This window comes from Ambystoma mexicanum, chromosome 5q (assembly GCF_040938575.1).
Source record: "Ambystoma mexicanum isolate Mex_15411 chromosome 5q, UKY_AmexF1_1, whole genome shotgun sequence".
Classification (NCBI taxonomy): domain Eukaryota; kingdom Metazoa; phylum Chordata; class Amphibia; order Caudata; family Ambystomatidae; genus Ambystoma; species Ambystoma mexicanum.
In genome coordinates this window covers 1,267,640,166-1,267,661,363 of record NC_090933.1, presented here as the reverse complement: position 1 = coordinate 1,267,661,363, position 21,198 = coordinate 1,267,640,166, and the positions used below count along the sequence as shown (strand labels likewise).

The following is a 21,198-nucleotide window of genomic DNA, read 5'->3' as shown; positions in this document are numbered from 1 at the left end:
TAATGTGTTTGATAAGGTTCCTTCTGAAATGGGGGAAGGGTTGGTCAGCTCTAAGGTTAGGTGGCAGGGCGTTCCACAGGTTAGCAGCTTTCACAGGGAAGCAAACGCCACCAATTTTGGCAAGTCTGAATCTAGGTACTGCCAAACAGTTGGAGTTGGCGAGTCTCATGGGTCTATTGGAAGTTTTTCTTTTTATTTTGTCCATCAAGTAGCTAGGAGCAGCATTATTTAAGGCCTTATGGGTTAATGAGATCATTTTTAGCTGGATTTTATTCTCAGTAGAGAGCCATTTATGTTGCCGCCTAGTCGAGGAGATATGCTCCCTCTTTCTTATTCCTAATGCAGCTCTGAGAGCATTATTTTGTAGAGTTTGAAGTCTTAGGGTAGTGGCTTTATTGGCGCTACTGTATAGGGCATTACAGTAATCAAGTCGGGAAAGAATTAAGGCTCTAGCCAGAATTAGGCAGCTGGTATTGGACAGGAAGGGCTTGCCTGCTCTGATCAATTTACAGGTGTAAGCAGTGGTGGAGGCTAAGGAGTTTACCTGTTTAGTGAAGGACAGGGTAGAGTCGAGATAAAAACCAAGTGTTTTTACTTCCCTCGAGACTTTAATGACATTTCCGTCTATGCTGAAGGCTGAGTAATCTGGGCCCAATTTGTTAATATTGGCTTGTGTGCCCAGAATGATCAACTCTGTCTTATCATCATTCAGGCAAAGACCGTGAGTGGCCATCCATGCCTGAATGATGAGATACACTCTATTCACCAACTCCCCATCCTCACTGTGATCCCCAGAAAGTGGGAAGAGAATCTGTGTATCATCTGCATAGTTAGTGTAGGTGATACCGAGATTGTCCAAATCATCGAACAGAGGTTTGGTGAATATATTGTAAAGGGTCGGAGAGACGCAGGATCCCTGAGGGACACCACAAGTAATGGGTATAGGGTCAGCTGCTGCCGAAGGGGAAAAGACTCTCATAGTTCTCTCACTCAGAAAGGATTCTATCCAACTGATGGCTTGGGTGGAGAAGTGAGCGGCAACGTCCAGGTGTTTGCAGAGGACTTTGTGGTCCACAAGATCAAACGCAGCTGAGAGATCTAGTAGGAGGAGGAGGGCTGTCTTACCCTGATCTCTCAGTTCGTCTATTTGGGCCTTTAAGTCAATCAGGGCTGTTTCCGTTCCGTGTAGTGGGCGGAAGCCAGATTGTCTAGATCCTAGTAGTTTGTGCAGTTCAAGGTAGTTTTGAATCTGTATATAGGCCACTTTGTCCAGGATCTTTAGCAGAAACGGAACTGTGGTGATTGGACGGTAATTGGTGGGGATGAGAGGATCTAAAGTTTGCTTTTTAAGCAACGGGAGCACCCAGGATTGTTTTAGGTTAGCTGGGATGATACCTGTGGAGAAAGATGCATTGACAAGTTTGGAGATAAATGGTGATAGGTCTCTGGCAGCGTCTTTTATTAGCTGTGCTGGGCAGATGTCACCTTTGCAGTTGGATGGTTTGAGGGTGAGGATGATTTTTTCAATCTCGAGTGTGGAGGTTTTGGTGAAGGAGAATTTGGTATGTTGAGGCATGGGGATCGCCTTAGGTGGTGACAGTGTAGGGAGTTTAAGCGAGTCTTTTTTAAGTTGAATTTTGTTTTGGAGGGTAGTAATTTTATTAGTTAGAGCATATTGGATGTCAGAACACCAGGTCTGATCTTTAGTGCAGGTGTCTGGTATGGCAATAGGTGACTCAAGTTCCTTTAGGATGGAGAAGAGTTCCTTCATGCTTGATTTGGAGTTGGCGATACGATCGTTGTATGAGTTTTTCTTAGCCAGACAGACTGCGTTTTTGTATTGACGGGAGATAGATATTAGGTTAGCCTTGTTCTCAGCAGTTGCACATATTTTCCAGTTGGATTCATATTTTCTCTTGGTGAGACGTAAAGCCTTGAGTTCGGGCGTGAACCATTTATTTAGATGGGCTTTGGGTTTACTTGTACGCATTTTAAGTGGGGCAATTTTGTCCAGAGTATCAGTCATAATTTTGTTGTACTCGTGAACTAAAGTGCCGGGGTCTAAATTGTCAGGCAAGGCGTTTAAGGTTGGAAGAATAGCGGGTATGACATTATCTATTGTCATATTCTTTTTGTTTCTTGTGGGGCATGAGGGTGCCATGGGGACGACTGTAGAGGATGGTTGGGAGGTTAGGAGGTCAAAGGACACTAATGAGTGGTCAGACCATGATAAAGCTGAGATAGAGGAGATGACTGTAGTACAGTTAGAGTCAGCGACCCAATCTAATATTCTACCTTTCGTATGGGTAGGGTTGTTGACTTTTTGGGAGAACCCTAGAGAGTTAATAGCTTGGGTAATAGTCGAGGCATGCACATCTGTTTTGTCATTGAATCCTAAGTTAAAATCCCCTAATAACAACAATTGAGAGGTGGTTTTAGCATTGAGGGTTAGTAACTTGTGTAGATCCTCTTCGAAGGTCCCAAGTGGGCCTGGAGGTCTATAGATTAGGTGAATAGTTAGGGATTGATTATTATTTATAAGGAGTTTAGCAGTGAGGGCTTCACAGGATTGTAGCGTTAGTGCAGGGGCTAGTCTTAGTGAGAGGCTTGATTTAGAGATAATGGCAATTCCGCCTCCGCGGGTGCCCTCTCGGTCTTGTCTACATATAGTGTAGCCGTCAGGTATGGCTAGCATGAGTGAAGGGCCTGCTGCCTGGTGTAGCCAAGTTTCAGTTATAGCAATGAAGTCCAGGTTATTCTCAGTGATTAGATCAGCTATCTCAAGGGCATGTGCAACTAGTGACCTGGCATTGAGAAGTGCTCCTTTATAGGAATGTTCCTTAGTTTCCTCTTTGGCATGTGTAGGATTAGGAGTGTTTTTCGCGCTGGATTTTGTCTTGGGCACAGATATTTGGGTAAGCGTTGAAGCTCGGGTGTGGTTAGAAGCGTGGCCTGTATTGCCAATTTGATGTTTCATTTCAGATTTTGTAGGAAGGAGGAGTCGTCTAGGTGTCTCATGGAGTTTGTTAAGTCTAGCGCGTAGTTTGCTATTTCTATCGTGGGTGGAGCTAGGCTTGGAAGTGTAAACTGGTGGTTCTAACAGAGTTTGGTGTTTAGAGTCAGTGTAGGCATGAGTGTTAGTAATAATATCTGGTGATATATGTGATAGAGGTGCATGTGAGTAAAGTGGGGTTTCTGTGTAGCTGCTTAGCTTGCTAGTAGCAGGAAATGTAGCAATAGCCATGATGCAGTAGAAGCTAAGTAGGCTGGACATTGTGCGTGACTGGTACTTAGTTTGGTGGGTGAGTGGTTTACAATACAATGGTCTCTGGGCGACCATAGGCACTACACAATATCACAGTGGTCTCTGGGTGACCATAAGGCACTACACAATATCACAGTGGTCTCTGGGCGACCATAAGGCACTACACAATATCACAGTGGTCACTGGGCGACCATAAGGCACTACACAATATCACAGTGGTCACTGGGCGACCATAAGGCACTACACAATATCACAGTGGTCACTGGGCGACCATAAGGCACTACACAATATCACAGTGGTCTCTGGGTGACCATAAGGCACTACACAATATCACAGTGGTCTCTGGGTGACCATAAGGCACTACACAATATCACAGTGGTCTCTGGGCGACCATAAGGCACTACACAATATCACAGTGGTCACTGGGCGACCATAAGGCACTACACAATATCACAGTGGTCTCTGGGTGACCATAAGGCACTACACAATATCACAGTGGTCTCTGGGTGACCATAAGGCACTACACAATATCACAGTGGTCACTGGGCGACCATAAGGCACTACACAATATCACAGTGGTCACTGGGCGACCATAAGGCACTACACAGTATCACAGTGGTCACTGGGCGACCATAAGGCACTACACAGTATCACAGTGGTCTCTAGGTGACCGTGGTGCCGGTGCTATTATCAAGTGACAGCATATTGCAAAGCAGGGCAAGAGTATGGTTGGTTGGCTATAGATTGTGCATTGAAATATTTTTGTTGCGGTTCAAGAGCACAACGGAGCATGTGGGACCTTGGACGTAGCAATGTTGGGAGGTGCTAGATCAGGGCTCTAGCTCGAAGGTCGGGAATGGAATATGGAGGAGGGGGCAGTATGCTTACCCTGTAGGTGGACGGCAAGGGGTCCTGGCTCTAGGCTCGACGGTGTAGACAGCCTGAGGACAGGCACAGTGCCTTTGTGGGTGCCCTCGTTGATTGAAAAAAGAGTACGTTTTTCATTGTCCAGGTGGTAGTCTATCGGTTAGAGAATAGAAAAATTGTGCAGGGGGGGTGGCCACGCCGCGCTCCCATGCGCGTAACAGGCGCAGGAACAGGCCTTTGTATGGCCTTAGTGCTGGCCGCCGGCGAATCCGCCTGCCGGCGGAACCAGCTGGAGTAATCGAGGCTCAGCCTCGGTTTCGCGCCGCGCCGAGTGTAAATTTCAAGTCCTGTGAGATGGCCTTACACTGAATGTAGCTAACTAGGAATGTGTGCTCGTTCAAAGTGAAGGTCAGCTGCTTTGATTTTTTGCTCGGGTGCCGGAATTGCCCACGACTCAGTATGAGGTTCTATTGTTATTTGACCTTGACAGGCCGGGACCATCCCGAAAGACTTCTTTTTGGGGGTGTGGTGCAATAACGTAAGAAACGATAATGAATAAAATTTCAGAAACGATAGCCATTTAATGTTCGTTCATTAGAAGAAATAACGTCGGCATAGAAGGAGTGGTATTTCGGGGCTGCCCTACGCACAGACACAATGGAAAATGCAAATATAATGTAAGTAACTCTTTAGATGAGTTTATACCGCAATTTAATTACTATAGAGTAGCTTTAAAGACGGGTTAAGTTGTACTTGTTCGTTCTATGTGGCATATTGTTTTGTACCGCGCACTATCTTGAGGAGAACCATCTCCTTTTACGGAAGCACCTCAAAACCTTCCTCTTTGCTTCTGCTTTCTCTCTCCCTCTCCCCTGCTACAACTGGTCCACTGTCTGCGACCTCGGTCCTGGGCCCTTCCACTCTCCACCTGCACTGCCTCCCTGTCAACCCCTGCACTGGGGGACTGTCTCAGTATCCTACAGCCCCCCCTTCCCAGCACATGTTCTGCACTTACCTTGCACTCGCCACCAGCTGGCCCTATGTATTTATTATTTTATGCTACTTACCTTGTACTCCACTTCCCCCCTCCCCTTCCCCTTGCACTTTTACCTTCCCCCTACCCCTGCACTTGCGCGATCTGAATGACACCTAGCCTAGTAGGATCGCTGTCTGTCTTCTCCTTGTTCCCCCCCCCTCCCTGCCTCGCCACACCTTGAAACACTTGTGTATAGGCGCGTTGCAAATGCCATATTATATCATATCAGTGACGAAGTGGTCCACTGGCGCTCAGGCGGCTCTGAAAAAGGCGGAGGAGAGGGGGTGGGTTACTGGAAATGACGTATAATACCCAGTTGCACTGTCCTAGCTATGAAATAATTTCCCGACCTAATATATAAAATGAATAATTTTAATAAAGATCTGATGGTGAGACTAATTTCATTTTTTATGTTTTTCAAACAGGTACATCCTTCATTATTGTATGTGTCACGAGTACCAGACACCGGCGGATGGCTTTTTCAACCGCCAGTTGCTTCTCCGCGTGAACAACGTTACCACCCTGACCATTTTATGGGACGATCGCCAAGTACAAGTATGCCCTTACGCGGTACTAACGGCTAGATGCAACATACAGACCGTTGTGGTGGCCTAGTGCCTCGTTGTTGGAACAGCCATGCGATTATCAGTGCGACTGAAGAGCTTATTTTATCGTAAACCAACACCCTGTGTACTGCACACGAACATCGCTTGCCTCAAGACGAACTATTTTGGATCGAGAGCAAAGAAAAATGCAAATCGCTGAATATTCTCTAAACATTTGATGTCCAATAAATGTACTTTGCCAAATGTACAATCTTGCCGTTTGCTTTTAAACCAGTTTCATATTCCGAATTGTGGCGCTGTATTGTGAGATGATCTAAGACCCTGTGTACAGCAAAGGAACATTGCGTGCCTCAAAACGAACTTTTTGGAACGTGAGCAAATAAAAATGAAAATCGCTGAATATTCTCAAAACATTTGATGTCAAATAAATGTACTTTACCAAATTTACAGTTTGATTTAAAAGTACCGTTTCATATTCCCAATTGTGGCGCGCTGTGTTGTGTGAGCTGATCTGTGTTGATTTCCGGGTTCTGTGTGGAGTCGCGTAGAAGACGCCTGGGCGCGTTTGCCTACGCAGCTCAGTCACGTCACGGATAGAGGCGGGGAATATGAATGTTTTCATAAAGTCTGTTTCAGGGGCGGGGGATTTGATTTAGTGCCGCAAAAGCAGGTGAGCCAGGTCGATGGGGGGAAATGATAGGATTATCAGAAAATGGCGGCTGATTTCGAGTGCGTTAATGGACGAAAAGTCGGGTAAGGTCCATAGGAAAGTTTTCTACGATCTACCGAGTTATGCTTAAAAACACATGGCCGAACCGTAGGGACAATAAAAAAAAAGTCCCGGAACTATCCTTTAAGCCCTCTCTAGAAGGGAGCAATTGGCAATAATAAAAATACACTTCAAAACACACTCAGTTCAACATAGTAAGTAGATACCCTTTTGGGAGGGCACACAGATTTTCCTACACCCTGAGTTGACCTCAATAGCCAGGACAATGGACATCAACATATCACTTTTCACACCGCTGCAAAAACATACAATGGTAGGAAAAAGTAAACCACCATATTTTACAAGACCCCTGTATGACAACTTTGACCGTTCTTCACCTCTTCCCAAGGCCTTCTGGTTACGGTAGTCTTTACCATTGGGTAGTCTTCGGCGTTGGGTAATCGGCCAGAGTAGCCTGCGTGAACCCCCACGTGGTGTTGGACTTCTGTGTATCTGCTTTTTCCCCTCCTTTTAATAGTATTCTTTTGCTTCTCAAAGTATAATTTAGCATTTGGCTAATTTTCATTCAACACAGTTGGGCTTCTTATCAACACTCCCCTCGAATCACCGGCTGTGGTGAAATGCTTGGCTTTCTGATATCTTGGAGTCAAGGTTTGTACAACAGAGACCAGCTTCTCTCCCCGGCTTGGTAATCAGCAGAGGAGGGTCTCGTGTACCAGGCACATCTGTTGCAATACACGTTGGCTATTGTTCGCAGACTTATCGCTCCCTCTGCGGAGGTTCCACGGGCCTTGGTCGGAAAGGGCAAGATCGACTCTCTCCTTGCCTCCCTCTCCGTCGGCGCCGCCTTTCTCCTCATCTTGAACTGCCATGTTGAGTTAGCTCTCACGTCATGCGGTCTGCCTTGCTCGTATTGTGCTCTTGTGCTCCCCCTTTTATCCCTGAGGAGAAGGGAAAGGGCCATCGGGTGTGTGTGATTCAAGTCAATTGCCTGACCCAGGTATTGGGACACGTCAGGTAAACAGCTCTGGTTTTAGTCCGTTGTCTTTCATGTTGTGCGAAAGTGTTCATGTGGAAAAATAGGGTGGGGGGCGGGAGGGGGGCAGTTTTTAGGAATATCCTATATGGTACGATGGGGAAAAGGTGTTGAAAGAAGGGGCATACCGCGTCTCGCCCATCGGTGTCTCACTCCCACTCCCCAAGGACCTCCCTCCCCTTCAGGTGATACTCTCTCACTAGGCCACCCCCAGGAACTGGGTCCAATAGCAATGGCTGTGTCCTGGCCACCTGGATGACTGATCCTCTGGGACTAGCAAGAGAACTTTGGGTTTCTCACACTCCCCAACCACCGCCCACAGGCATCTACTGTTAACCATCACATTGGACCACACCTCCCAAAAGCACACTTGCAAGTTGCTGGCCCTCGCAATTGTTGACCTGTACCTGGTACACTCCTCCCTTACTCATTAATCAAGGAGTGAACCACGCATGTCAAACACCAGGCAGCCTGCTACTGTCATGATGCCTACCCCCGGAGCACCAGGCCAGGCCCAGCACCCCCGGAAGCAGGCATCATGCCCTCAGGTAAAAGCCCAGCGGCCCCTTATAGGGGCTCGTTGGTCTCAGTCCTGGCGCCTTTGGCGCCAGGCTCATGTTGGACATCGGTCCTGGCGCCATAGGCGCCAGGCTCATAAAGGGAGGTGTTTTGTGCACTTACCTGATGCAGACCATGCTGCACGCTTCAGGCCTCCCCGAGACCTGAAAGGGACTATTTTTTCATAGGGACTATTTTTTCACTCTGGCGTGGCCAGGGAAGGATACATACCTAGTTGGGGAAGGATACATACCTGGGACTTCTTTGGAGGCTATTTAAGCCACGTCCAGACAGCAGCTCATGCTTCACGTTGTTCTGCTTCCTGCAGCTTAACGCTCACCGTGTCTGCTCCTGCTCCTGGACTCCAGCCACGCCCGCCTCGAACCCGGAAGACCTGCAAGGAAGGAAGAGAAGAGAAAGGTGAAAACCAAGGACTATTTCAAACTTCTTACCTGCATCCGGAATCTTCTCGCCAGCATCCCTGAAGAAAGACTTCCATTTAAAAGCATTGCGTTGCTCGCTGCAGCGCCACGCTTCACTCACCTGTCCTCGAGACATCTCCCGGCTCCATCGCGGCTGTCAGCATCGGACGCCACATCTCTGCACCTAGGGGAGAGAGGAAGAAACAAAAGGTGAGCAGAAGGAACACATAAGGAAAGCCTGATTAACAGCCATAATACTTACCGGCTTTTCTTCCACATTTCGGGTCGGCGCCGCCCCGTTGGCAGGTACCGTACCCCGGTCCCTATGGGGAAAGGACAAGAGACATTTCTGGGGAATGATAAGGACATTTAGAGGGATCGCCCTCATCAATACTCACCTCGGCAGTTTAACCCCTCGACGCATCGCCTTCATTCTGCACCTGAAATAAAGGACAGATCACAGGTTAGAAAGACAACATAAAGGGGGCCTCACTTGAACTTTCATACTTACGGCGCATCGCTCAGGAAAGTCAAGTGGATTTTGCCAGCGCCATTCTGAAAACCAGTGAAGTAACTGGACGAACATGCGCCCCTGCACCAGAAGCAGGATGGAGAGTTCATCCTTCCAAACCATAAGGTGAGCTTAAACCGGGGTTTGGAGGAAGTTAGAGAGGAACGAAGGGGGAAAGGGGGGAGCTCGCACACTATTCTGCAGACTGGCAATCCCCTTTCTCATCTGCAGAAGGATATTCCTACGGGCCAGGCAAGCATGATTTGGAGGTCCTGTCCAATCGGTGTTCCGGGTCCTGCGCATCACGCTAGAAGAGGCCACAGCAATCCAGACTAGACCAGCGCCCCCGTGGGAACCAGGTGAGCGTTACAGCTACACTGTGAAATAACTAATGCAACCAAGCATAGTGGTGTGCAATAGGAATTACATCATCCAAACTACACCCGTTAATGAAACCATGCTTTTCTCATATGCTGGACCATTTTCTTTCCCTCTCCCGTCCTTCCAGACTAAAGCTTACGGATTGTACTGTAATGAATCACTGTATGTTATAAATTAACTGTTGTCGAAGCTGTAACCAAACATAAGATACCGTAAGCAAATGTTACGAGTTATCTTGGTATGAGCCAGATACTGTTTGTTTTATTGATTTATTAAGCGCACCAAACCCAAGGGTATCTGGGCGCAAAGGCGTTACAGGTATACTTTCATCATGAGTTACAATATTGACATAATTATTTACAATAAGTTACAAATATTTACAAATGATTACACTTAATATAAGCGAGAAATATACATGAAGTACAGGTAGGGCAGGTGTAACTAGCCTACAGGAAGCCATTGTTTGGCGAAACAATAGGCACGTGCACCAAGAGGTTATTGTTGGCTGTTTATTACTGCAATTGTATGCAATGGCTGATTAAGATTGCACAAGAGTACAACTTGTAAATATCATGTAACCTCCACATAGTAATTTACTTAATTAAAAGGCACTTTTCGTAAAACCAACAAGGAATAGAATTATTTGTTGAATCATAGATCTCAAGCATTGAGCGCACAAGTGTGAGGGGTCACCCAGTTTACTCATGTACACAATTTCAGAACGGTAGGTCTTATGGTCTTCCCCCACCGGATGCGGACAGTGCTTAGCTTTTCTGAAAGAAAATATCATTAACATGGACAACTAGATTGGCGCGGTGCCACTTGGCAACACCACCCATGCATTTATTTTAGCCCCCTCCTTTTATCCAAGATTCAGGAAGCCAGCCGAAAGCCCACCAATGGTAAGGATCTGCACCATTCAAATAGCCAGTGGCTGTCCAATCATGCATTGCCACTGGTCATCACATATGCCTAACAGACTTTCTGGCACCAGAGGCGTGAATTGGGATTAGATAGTCCCAGACCCCTTCTCTAGCCCACACACAGACACCTAGCCACCTTTAGTAGCTATTCATGGAAAATGCAAAAGTGCACAAGTGAAATGTTTTTAAAACATTAAAAATATCACTGCTGCCACCAGCTTGTCTTAGGCACATTGTAAAAGTAACCAAAAAGCTGTTACAAAAATAGATGACAATGCATTACTTACCGTAAAAGCATTTCTGATGGTTGTATCTGCTTAGATTCACATGCTGTGCATAGTCCGACATCCAGTGGTCATTGCGGAGTATTGCATTTTGTTTTTCGTAGTCGAAAAAGGGACGTCGACAAGGCGTGTCTGTAACACTATCCCTATAGTGACGTGCAGTGTACCCACAATCCCTCGCGCGTCGAGGTCCCTCTGTTTGTATTTTTTCTGCCCTGAGGGAGCCTTCTATACGTGAGTGAGTACAGAAAGATAGAGAGATGTAGAAAGATGTCTATGTTACTTCCATCCCAGCGGGGAGGACGGGTGGGCGCATGTGAATCTAAGCAGATACAACCATCAGAAATGCTTTTACGGTAAGTAATGCATTGTCTTCTGATGTTTGTTAATCTGCTTAGAATCACATGCTGTGCAAAGACTAGCGAGCAGTACCTGGAGTTGGAAGTGGGTTGTGAGAAGGAACAGTAGAGAAAAGATGTCTTAATACTGCTTGTCCCACCTGGGAATCAGATCTAGAGTGAGCATCTAGACAGTAGTGTTTTGTAAAGGTCTGTACAGAACTCCAGGTTGCCGCTTTGCAAATGGACTCAAGGGGAACGTTTGCAATGAATGCTATGCATGCCCCAGTGCCTCGAGTAGAGTGTGCTCTTGGCTTGAAGGGTAGTTCTCTCTTAGCAAGAGTGTAACAGAGAGTGATGCATTGAACAATCCATCTAGAAATAGTGGACTTTGAGACTGCATCTCCTTCTCTTCCTGCTGCCACCAAAACAAAACTGATTAGTCTTTCTCAGTGGCCTCGTTCTTTCCATATAAAACATGACAGCTCTGTGCACATCAAGTGTATGCAGGCTTTTTTCTCCCAAATTGGAAGGGTTTTGAAAGAATGTTGGTAGTTCTATTGACTGGTTGACATGGAATTTCGATATGAATTTCGGTGCAAACCTTGGGTGTGTGCGTAGAACCACCTTATCTTTGTGAACTGTTACGAAGGGGTCTAGAATAGAAAGAGCCTGTAGTTCACTTACTCTCCTAATGGAGGTGATAGCTATTAGAAAAGCAGTCTTAAGGGTGAGGTCCTTAAGAATTGCCTTGTGCATGGGTTCAAAGGGTGAGCCCATGAGCCTGGTAAGTACCACATTAAGGTCCCAGCCGGGAGCTGGGTTTGCGATCGGAGGGTGTATTCTCTTTACCCCCTCCATGAAGGCTTTGATAACTGGCACTTTCCACCATGACACCTTAAGTTGAGAGGTGGTGTATGCAGAAAGTGCCGCTAGATGGACTTTAATAGAATTGAACACTTGACCTGAGTCCAGTAAATGGGTCAGGTACAGGACAATTTGTGTGGGAGAGCAGTGGACTGGGTTGATGCTCTTACCTCTACACCAGATGACAAATCTCTTCCACTTGCTAGAGTAGCAGTGGCGAGTGTTGGGTTTTCTAGCTTCTTTGAGAATGTCCATGCATCTCTGAGGGAGTTGTAAATGGCCAAATTCTATGACCTCAGGAGCCAGGCTGCTAAATTCATGTTCTGTGGGCATGGGTGTAGTGTCTTGCCTTTGTCCTGTGACAGCAAGTTGTACGGGCAGGTCAGTTTCCAAAGGGGCAAAGCCTCTCATATGCTCAAAGGAACAAGTGAGACTCACTTATAGGTAACACCTGCCCCAGCATTGTAGCGGACTTTGTCTAGAGGGTAAAAAGTAAAAAGGTTATGTGTTATTTTCTCTTTTCTGGGATCCTTCAACTGGATGCCTGGAGATGACACAAGCCTGTGAATGGAGAGTGGTTTCTGCTAAGGGAACAATCCTGTCCATACCTGCGCATTGAATGGATTGTATTTCTACCCAGGATCGGACTGGCCTATAGGGGATTAGGCCTCTGGCCGAACGAAAAATGCTGGTGTGGGGCAGATATTTAGGCCAAAGTGGGGCACTTGTTTGGCCAGTGTGGGCCAGTTTGATAAGCTACTTCACTATGCGGCTAGTAGTTTTCACCAGTGTAGCTGAAAATATATTCTATAAAATGCACAATTTGCCTCACATTTTATCAAAGAACTCCCCCTTGGGTTCTATTGGGTTCTATTCAAACAGTGTCACAAAAGGAATGAATAGCCATTTGCAACTGTGGGCCACTTCTTCATTGGTGCCTGAGACAATTTTATGGCCCAGTCCGAACCTGGTTCTACTGCGATCAAAGTAGAGGGTCAAGGACACCAAAGAAGAGGTGAGGGGCACAACCATGCACTGGAGTGAAGCAGGAAACGCCCAAACATGGGATGTACCAGTTCCTGAAATGCCCACACACCAAACACTGCGCTAAAGGCAGCAAAAGGAAATACAATGTTGTTCAAATGTACTGGCACCAAGGCCACAACAAGCTACTGGAAACAACACAAATTAAGCATTGGCAATGCCAATAGTTTTGGCGTTTCCCGTTTGCATTTGTAGGCACCAGGGTGCAAGGAGGAGAGTGGAAAGTTTTAAAGGAGGATGCATTAAGGAATGCAGGTGTGTGTAATGGAACGAGAAGGGGAATAGAGCAACTGAGGAAGCCATTGATAGAGGGTGGCGATGATGAGCAAGAGGAAACATGAGCGAGAAAGTGGGAGTGTAAGAGGAAGAGTGTGAGAGGGAGGATGAGAGAAAAAGTAAGGGCTGAGAGCAAAGGTGAGAGTTGGAGAAGAAAATGAATGAAAGCAGAGGATGGCAATTTTAGGTGCAGAACTAGTCAAAACATTACATATTGTGACATGCGAGACCATTTTGGTGTCATTTTCACTTGTTGTAAAGCAACGCTGGCTGTGATGAAAGGATGACGCAGGAAACAAAAACACTGATTTCTCAGGCATTACAGAAGGGTGTGGCTATGTCTTTGGACTGGCAACCCCAGTTGAATTGTACATGATATTTTAACATAAGCCAGGAAGCGAATCAGAGCTGCAGACAAGACAGTGCAATTAAATGATTTGCCCAGAATCACACACTTTGCTTGTACCAAACAGACGGTGTTGCCATATGCACTTATTTATGTAGGACAGACCATCCCTGTGTATTTTTACATGTTCTTCTTTAGGCCACACCCGTCAAGTCTTAGGTCACGCCCACGAGGCAAGCCACGCCCCCAAATGAGCCCCCGTCCCCTCTCAATTTCTTACCCCACTTAACGCGCTGCTGAAACGTCTAATTCACCTCGTTTCCCAAAGCTGCACTAATTGCTTACTCATTGATTATCAATAGCCACTATTCTGAAAGGATTTTAGAAAACGTTGAGGTGTTAGCAGTGCCCTTTTGCAAGCATCCTCTGTGGAACATTGCAATCCCTGAACACTGCAACATTTTCCTTTCATAGTTTTCATTTGAAATATGCAGCACCTTTTAAATAGACCCGTATTACAAAAACTTTCCACCGGTGAAGAGCAACCTAGCGTATACTTTGCTATTCGTGGTAATTTATTTTGATGCGTTTTCTTTGTGCTGAAGTAATTTAAATGGGTATTTTTGGGGTTACAAGGCAAAAGAAGGGTGGGTGGTTTGAAAGTGGGAAAGGAGATGGGGGGTGGTGGCGCGAATCCTACATTAAAATTAAAACACAATAAGCCACAAAGTATTCCACTTAAATGCTGCCGCAGTGAAAATACGTTTTAGAGCAATTTATTTGTATTTCAAGGGCCCTTTACCCTGATGCAAATACCAGTGCAAAATCACACTGCAATGCTGCAAACCTTCGGAGTCTTTTAGGCAGGCATATATGTTTTGAAGGCAACTTTGAAGCTTACGTGGTGATGTCACGATAGTGCTGGGGCTGGTATTTGGGTCAGGGCAGGCTGTCAATGAATATGCCGATTTTTCTGGAAACGCGGCATGCTGCCTTTTACACACAGCCTGTCTGAGCCACGAGCAGCCATTTGCAAAGCTCTTTTCATATTCATTTGCGTCCTGCGCAGTCTCTTGCGCTAGAATGAGAACACTCATGACCTAACGCTGCCCCTTGAGAGGCGGAGCCGGCCTCATTCAGGGAACCCGGGCACCTTGAATAAATCTAATTTAAAGCCATGGCAAGAACATTAAGATTTCGGCGCCAAAGACCCAGCATTTCGGACAGCTGAATTCAGTACAAGGGGGAGATCGTTTGCGTTACAGGTCCGAGAGGATAGCTCAAGGGCAATGTGTTCGACTTGAGAGCAAGACGACACGAAGCACCGCAGGTTCGATCCCCGGGTTAGCGCTTGGAAACCTCTGGGCATTAAGCGCGTTATAGATAACCTATCATATCATAAGTCATCCAATGAGCGGTGCCAAGAGGAAATACGTAAAGCTGGGAGGAAAAATATAACGTTAGTTTGTCAAATTCTCGGCAGATTAGTGCACCAGCTGCAGACATCTGCCTCTGATTTACTTCGGACAGGGTTCAATCCCAGCAGGTTGATAAAATAACATCCATCCGGTAATAGAGGATCTCTTAAACCTGTTGGAAAGTGAATCGATGCTTTGGCAGGCGGAGGGTGTACTCTATCGAGTTCAGACAGTTTGGGGGTGTATCATAATCATTTTTATTTCCTCAATCAGTGGGGGCCCTTTTGTGTTCAGGGTTATGTTTGAGCACACTTTTCCAAAAACAAGCAATTCATTATACAGTTAGTTTAAAGGCAACGTCCAGTCTCTTAACCTTTACCCTGCTACTGGTTCCAGTGCCTCTATATGTCAGGGACTTTTATAAACGTTTATTGGGTGGTGACACGGGATTGGAGCGTTGTGTATGTGTGGGGGGGGGGGGGTGGTGATGGGAGCACAGCCCATACCAGAGACAATCATTGCGTTTTAATGCGTCCTAAGGGCAAACAAAGTACATTAACCGATTTTGAATGCGTATCCATACGGCCAAAAAGTTGAATAATGGCGTCCCATTGCTCTTGGCGCACTCCGCAGTTGTACATACTGGTGCAATGTTTTACAAGTCCCCCACACGATACAACATATTTACCAAGCCCCTTTTCGATGATTTGGATCATCTCAGTATCACCTACACGAATTACGCAGATGATACTCAGATCCTCCTTTCGCTTTCTAGAGATTATGGAAAGGATTTGGCCTTGTTAAATAGGGTGTACATCATCACCCAGGCATGGATGGCCACTCACGGACTATGCCCGAGTGATGTTAAAACAGAACTCATAATCCTAGGTACCACACTCAATATAAAGAAACTCGGCCCAGACTACAATTCCTTCATGATTGACGGAAACATTAAAGTTGGACAGGAGGTCAAAACTCTGGGATTCTATCTAGATTCCAATTTTTCCTTCAAAAGACAAGTGAGCTCCCTTGCATCCTCCACGGCCTATACATGCATATTAATCCGCGCAGCTAAACCCTTCCTGTTGGATTCTAGTTGCCTGACACTCGCCAGAGCTCTTATTTTGTCTCGCCTTGACTACTGCAATGCCCTATATCTGGGATCTAGTAAGGCTACCACCAGTAAATTGCAAACCCTTCAGAACAATGCTCTAAGAGCAGCTCTGGGCATTTCCAGAAGGGAACACATTACAAATCTCAAGTAACAGAACAATTGGCTAGCCACTAAAGATACAATTTTATTAAAAACGGCATCACTCACTCACAAGTCTTTGAACAATGCCGCCCCAACTTACCTGATCAACAGATTCCACCGACAGTCCTCATTAAGACCCACCAGAACTGCATACAAAAACTGTATCTGTTCCTTACTACAAGCGGGCCACGATAGGGGGCAACAGCTTCCCAGTAAAAGCCGCTTTGTTGTGGAATTCCTTGCCTCCTAACCTTAGAATTGACATGCCTTACCAGAATTTCCGCTCATTGGTAATCTCATGGTTGAAACTCGAGACCCACTAAGACTTTGAAGTGCACAGCGCCACCCGCACAAACTGTAACCACATATGCCTTCCTGCTTACCTGCCTGTGTGCCTCCTGCTTACCTGTATATAACTGCCTGCTGGCTTCTACTGATTTGTATATAACATTGCTGTACTTCATTCTTGTATTCTGTATATTCTTGTATTGTAACTAAGTTTCGAAAATTCTTGTAAAGGCTGCGCCCTGATACCCCCGGGTACGCTCGCGCATTATAAATAATATAAACAAACAAACAAGACTAACCCGGCTGGGATGCAGTGCAGTCAAGTGGGGAGCTTGTTTCCTTTTGTATCCAAAGTTCACAGTGGGGCTCATATTATACAGTCCTGCCTCAGCAGTTACTTCAAATCACATTTACTGCAAGCCACACTATAAATATAAAACACCTGAGACCTCAAGAATATTCTGGAGCCAGCCAGATTAGCTGGCATATGTTTTTCTTATCTGAAAGGTTCACCGTCGGAACACAAGAAACATAAACCAGGGCACGGAGAGACCCAGAGCCAACACCTTGCCCACGGGAACGATATAAGAAGCTCGGCGACGTAGATCTCGCACAAGCTCAGAGACACCAAACAGACCATAGCAACGCTCCACCTCCTTCACAGCTTTATCTCGAAAACACAACACCCCCCGGCTGACTTTAAACATAGTCAACCGAAAGTTTAGGTAAAAAAAAAAAATAAAAAAAAAAAAGCATTGGTGCTGTGAGAAACCTGAAGGTGTCTCACCTGCTAGTCCCCGGGGATCTGTCATTCAGGTGGCCAGGACACGGCCATCGCTTTTGGATCCAGTTCCTGGGATGGACCAGTGCGGGAGGATCACCTGGATGATGGGTCCTCGGCAAGTGGAAGTGGGACACAGGAGGGTGAGACGCGGTATCCCCTTCCCAATAACACCTTTTCCCCATCCTACCAGATAGAATACCCAGGAACTCAACCCGCCCACCCCCATTTCCCAACGCCAACACGTTCTCAAGAACAGTTCACCGTGAGTGACAACGGACGAACGCCAGAGCCGTATACCTGACATGTCCCAACACAGGGGTCAAGCAGAGTCGCGCAATTGCGGATAATTACATACACCCGACTTCCATCAGACTTCCTCACACGAAAGCACACTCTCAGCAAGGCAAAACACACGAGGGAGCAGCAATTTCCAAGATGGCAGTTTAATACGAGGAGAAAGACGGCGAGTCGAGAAAGGACTGCAAGGAGGGAATCGCACTTGGCCTTTTCAGAGGAAGGAAACCGCTACTTTCATGAACCCCCGAGGATAAGAAACATAAGAGCGGGAATTAATACTGAAGAAAGGTGCATTGTGTGTCGAAGGTACCCGGGGCTCTCCCACATCGATGGCCGAGGCGTGGAGGAGCGATTGCTGCTGTGGTACTGTCCTTGGCTCTGACAGCAAAGCAGGGCCAGTGAAGTCAGCACAGCCGGTGAATCGAAGAGACTGATAGCAGACAAGATTGCAAGCAGCAACATTCTATGAATAAACGGGTTAAGCCAAACCCTGTGCACATTCGAAAGTCTTCGATAGCATATAGGAATTGTAATTGGTCCGAGCCCGGCTGAGGGAGACTAATTGTGAAAATGAGATCTGAGGCTGACAGAGGGATCCGGGGAGAACCGTGAGTCACCTGAGAGAAGACTGTGGTACAACAGGGGATGTGAGCAAGGCTGAGGGGGATCCAGGGTGAAGCGTAAATCGCCCTAATTGAATACTTGGAAAGGAACATTTTGTTTGTTTGATACATCAGGCCCTCTAGACCAAGAGACTATTGAGAACGTAAGAGACTTGAAGGCCCTGATGCTTGTAATAGAACTGTGTCCTCGTCCCGAAGAAGCCCAAGCGTGTGCTATGCTCGACTGAACCACTGTGTCCCATGCTGAAAACGTGGGGAAGGGAGGCCAACGGCCTAAACAGCCTGACTTATTTTGTGAACACTACTTTCTTTTTCATTAACATTTCCCCACATTATTTGTAAATTAGCAGTAAGGATTGGCAATCCTTTTTTTTAGTATAGGCCCTTTGTATTTTGACGAGAATAAACTAGGACTGCGTTATTAATTGATGGTCGTAGCTTGCTCCCATCTTAGATTATGTTTCGATAGACGTTTGATAAGGTTCACACCCTTGATAAGGTTCAATAAAACGCCCTTAAACTGTGGTCACTTGTGTCAGTCTTACGTTGATACCATGCCTTCCTTACAGTGCATAGAAATTTAAATAATAACCAGCATATAGTTCCTACAGTTATTTTGCTCCTACCTTGGAGCGTGCACACACCTCCCTACCAACAGCAGCAGCCCACCAGATGTGAGCGAGAGGTTGACGGGCCAAATGGTGCTTCGCCCTTTTCATAGCAAAGCATTGGCAAATTGCCATGCCAATGTCATACACTGCTCCTGAACTCCCCTTTCTCCTTTTTTTTACATTTACATTACCAATGTTTTAGCGAATAGGTGGCTTACGCCAGCAAAGTGCCAAAACCAAAAACATCCTTGTCGAGATTCTACTATGCGTCCACAGGAAAACGCACAGGTGTCGCACAGAGTGAATGGTGACGCTGACTAAACGAAACAAGATTAAAGCTGTTGAAACTGTTAAGAGGGTGCAGGGAAGCAGGGTGCATTACTCACCTTGGCATTTCTCTGTGTTGCAGAGGCCCCTTTCTGGATCAGTAACTGTGCCACTTCAAAGTTCCCAGAGGCAAGGGCATCGTGAAGAGGTGTGATCCCTTCGCAGAGTGGTCCACCAGGATCATTGATATTGGCTCCATGTTCGAGTAGGAACTGTACGATCTCTGTAAATATTGAAAAGACAGCAATGGGCACAAATTAATATAACTAGCTAAAGCCAAGTCATTACCCAAGAGATACAGGAAGGTAAACACCTTACAATGCCATGCCAGCCAGTCATTCTCTTTCAGAAAACATTAGCATTATTGAAGGCACCCTGCGATGCCATCCCATGCAAGATAACCTTTCTATTTCAGAACACAATGGCACTATTGTAGACACCCTTCTACACCATATAAGCAAGTCCTTACTTTCTGAACTCAGACATGTATGCAAACATCTTGATATGCCATAATGCCCAAGCCCACTGTTCACCACATAACCACATCATCTAATCCGCCACAAGGTCATGAGGCAAAACAAAATGAAAGGGGCGTGTGGGCGAGAAACAAGAGATAGCAAGAGTGTTTACATGGTGTGTAAAAGGGCAAGTAAATGATAGTAGTAACTCATATAATCCTAGTCCTACAGCTTCTATAGATTTTCATGGTCTTGGAGGCAGTTGGAGCAATTTCCCGCAGCTTTACAAATGCAAGCATCTGCACATGTATTTGCCTTCTTGAGAAGGGCAGAGACAGGGTGATGTTTCCTCTGATCCAAAATCTTTTCTTTAATTAAAGCATTTTTAAAAAGTGCTTTCATTAATACATAGAATTACATTTTCATATACAAACAGAAAAAGTCACAATTTAGGACAGCATCCCTACATATTTTCCCCACCAAAAATAGTGGCGTATATATGGTTGTCTGGAATGTCATAGGCGATTCTTTTGGGGGGGAATTTGTGGGAGTGGGGGTTGGCCCAAGCAGGGGCCATGCCTCAATATTGCTGCAAAAATATAGCAATATTTATGTATCGCGATATTTTTGAGGGGATATTAAAACATGGAACCTTTCGGACACCTTCCACCGGCACCCCCATCAGTATCTTCTCAACCATACATGAACACAGTAACTGTGCACCAATTAGTCTGAAGAGGCCGTTTGTTTCATCATTCAGTGATAGCATTTGATGTAGCTCACCCAATAGCCTCCTGATCATGGCTGGCTGCGACAAATGTCGACATTTCAACCAACCACTCGTCAATCTGTAGATTCAATTTTTCTTTCCAGTGATGTAGGATACTTTGTTGGTCCAGATTCTTTAAATTTGTATTTGACTTATGAACTTGTGGCATCTGATTAAAGAGGATTGTTAAGGTTTAAGTTACGTACCTGTAACTATTGTTCTCCAGCATGGGTCTGGCATGGATTCACATGCAAACCCTCCCTCCTTCCCCTGTGTGGCTCTTCTTTAAGTAACTTAAATCTTCTCCAGCATAGGGTCTGGCATGGATTCACAAACTCATGAATAACGATTACACAGCAGTACATATACACAACCACAGGAGGTGGCAAAGCTCAACAGAAGCAATAACACCCTTGCATCTGGAAAAGACTCACCGCAAGTAAACAGGGTGCGTAGCACCGCTTGGCCAGCTCTGGACTCCCTCTGGAATCCCTGTTGACGCAGTAGAACCTAATGAAAGTGTGCTGCAATGGCCCTGGTGGAGTGGGCTCTTGGTCAGCCTGGCAGCGGCCTGCTCGCTAGTCAATAACTGTCGATAACGGTGCATGGTGCAGCCGGATAGCCAGCTGGAGATGGAACCCTTAAATAAGACTTTACCGTGATTTACAGGTCCAAAGTTGACGAACAACTGAGAAGTCTTCCAAAAATTCTTTGTACGTGCCATGTACAACTTCAGGGCATGAGCAACGTCCAGAGAATGCAAGGCCCTCTCTGCTGGCGATGGCAGATTCGGGAAGAAGACAAACACCAAAGGATCATTGAGGTGGAATTCTGATGGTACCTTTGATGCATGGAAAGACAAGTATGGTTGCTTGCACGACAGGGCGTAAATCTCCCATACCCTCCTGGCAGAGGCGA

At 46.1% G+C, this 21,198-nt stretch overlaps 1 protein-coding gene across 1 annotated transcript in view; it reads right to left on the bottom strand.

The window, feature by feature from the left end:
• TONSL (tonsoku like, DNA repair protein) overlaps positions 1–21,198 on the bottom strand; it is a 612,770-nt gene that overhangs the window by 308,681 nt on the left and 282,891 nt on the right. Inside the window, exon 15 of the mRNA XM_069621801.1 lies at positions 19,113–19,276. Coding sequence (XP_069477902.1) covers positions 19,113–19,276 — 164 coding nt within the window. The remainder of the gene's footprint in view (positions 1–19,112; positions 19,277–21,198) is intronic.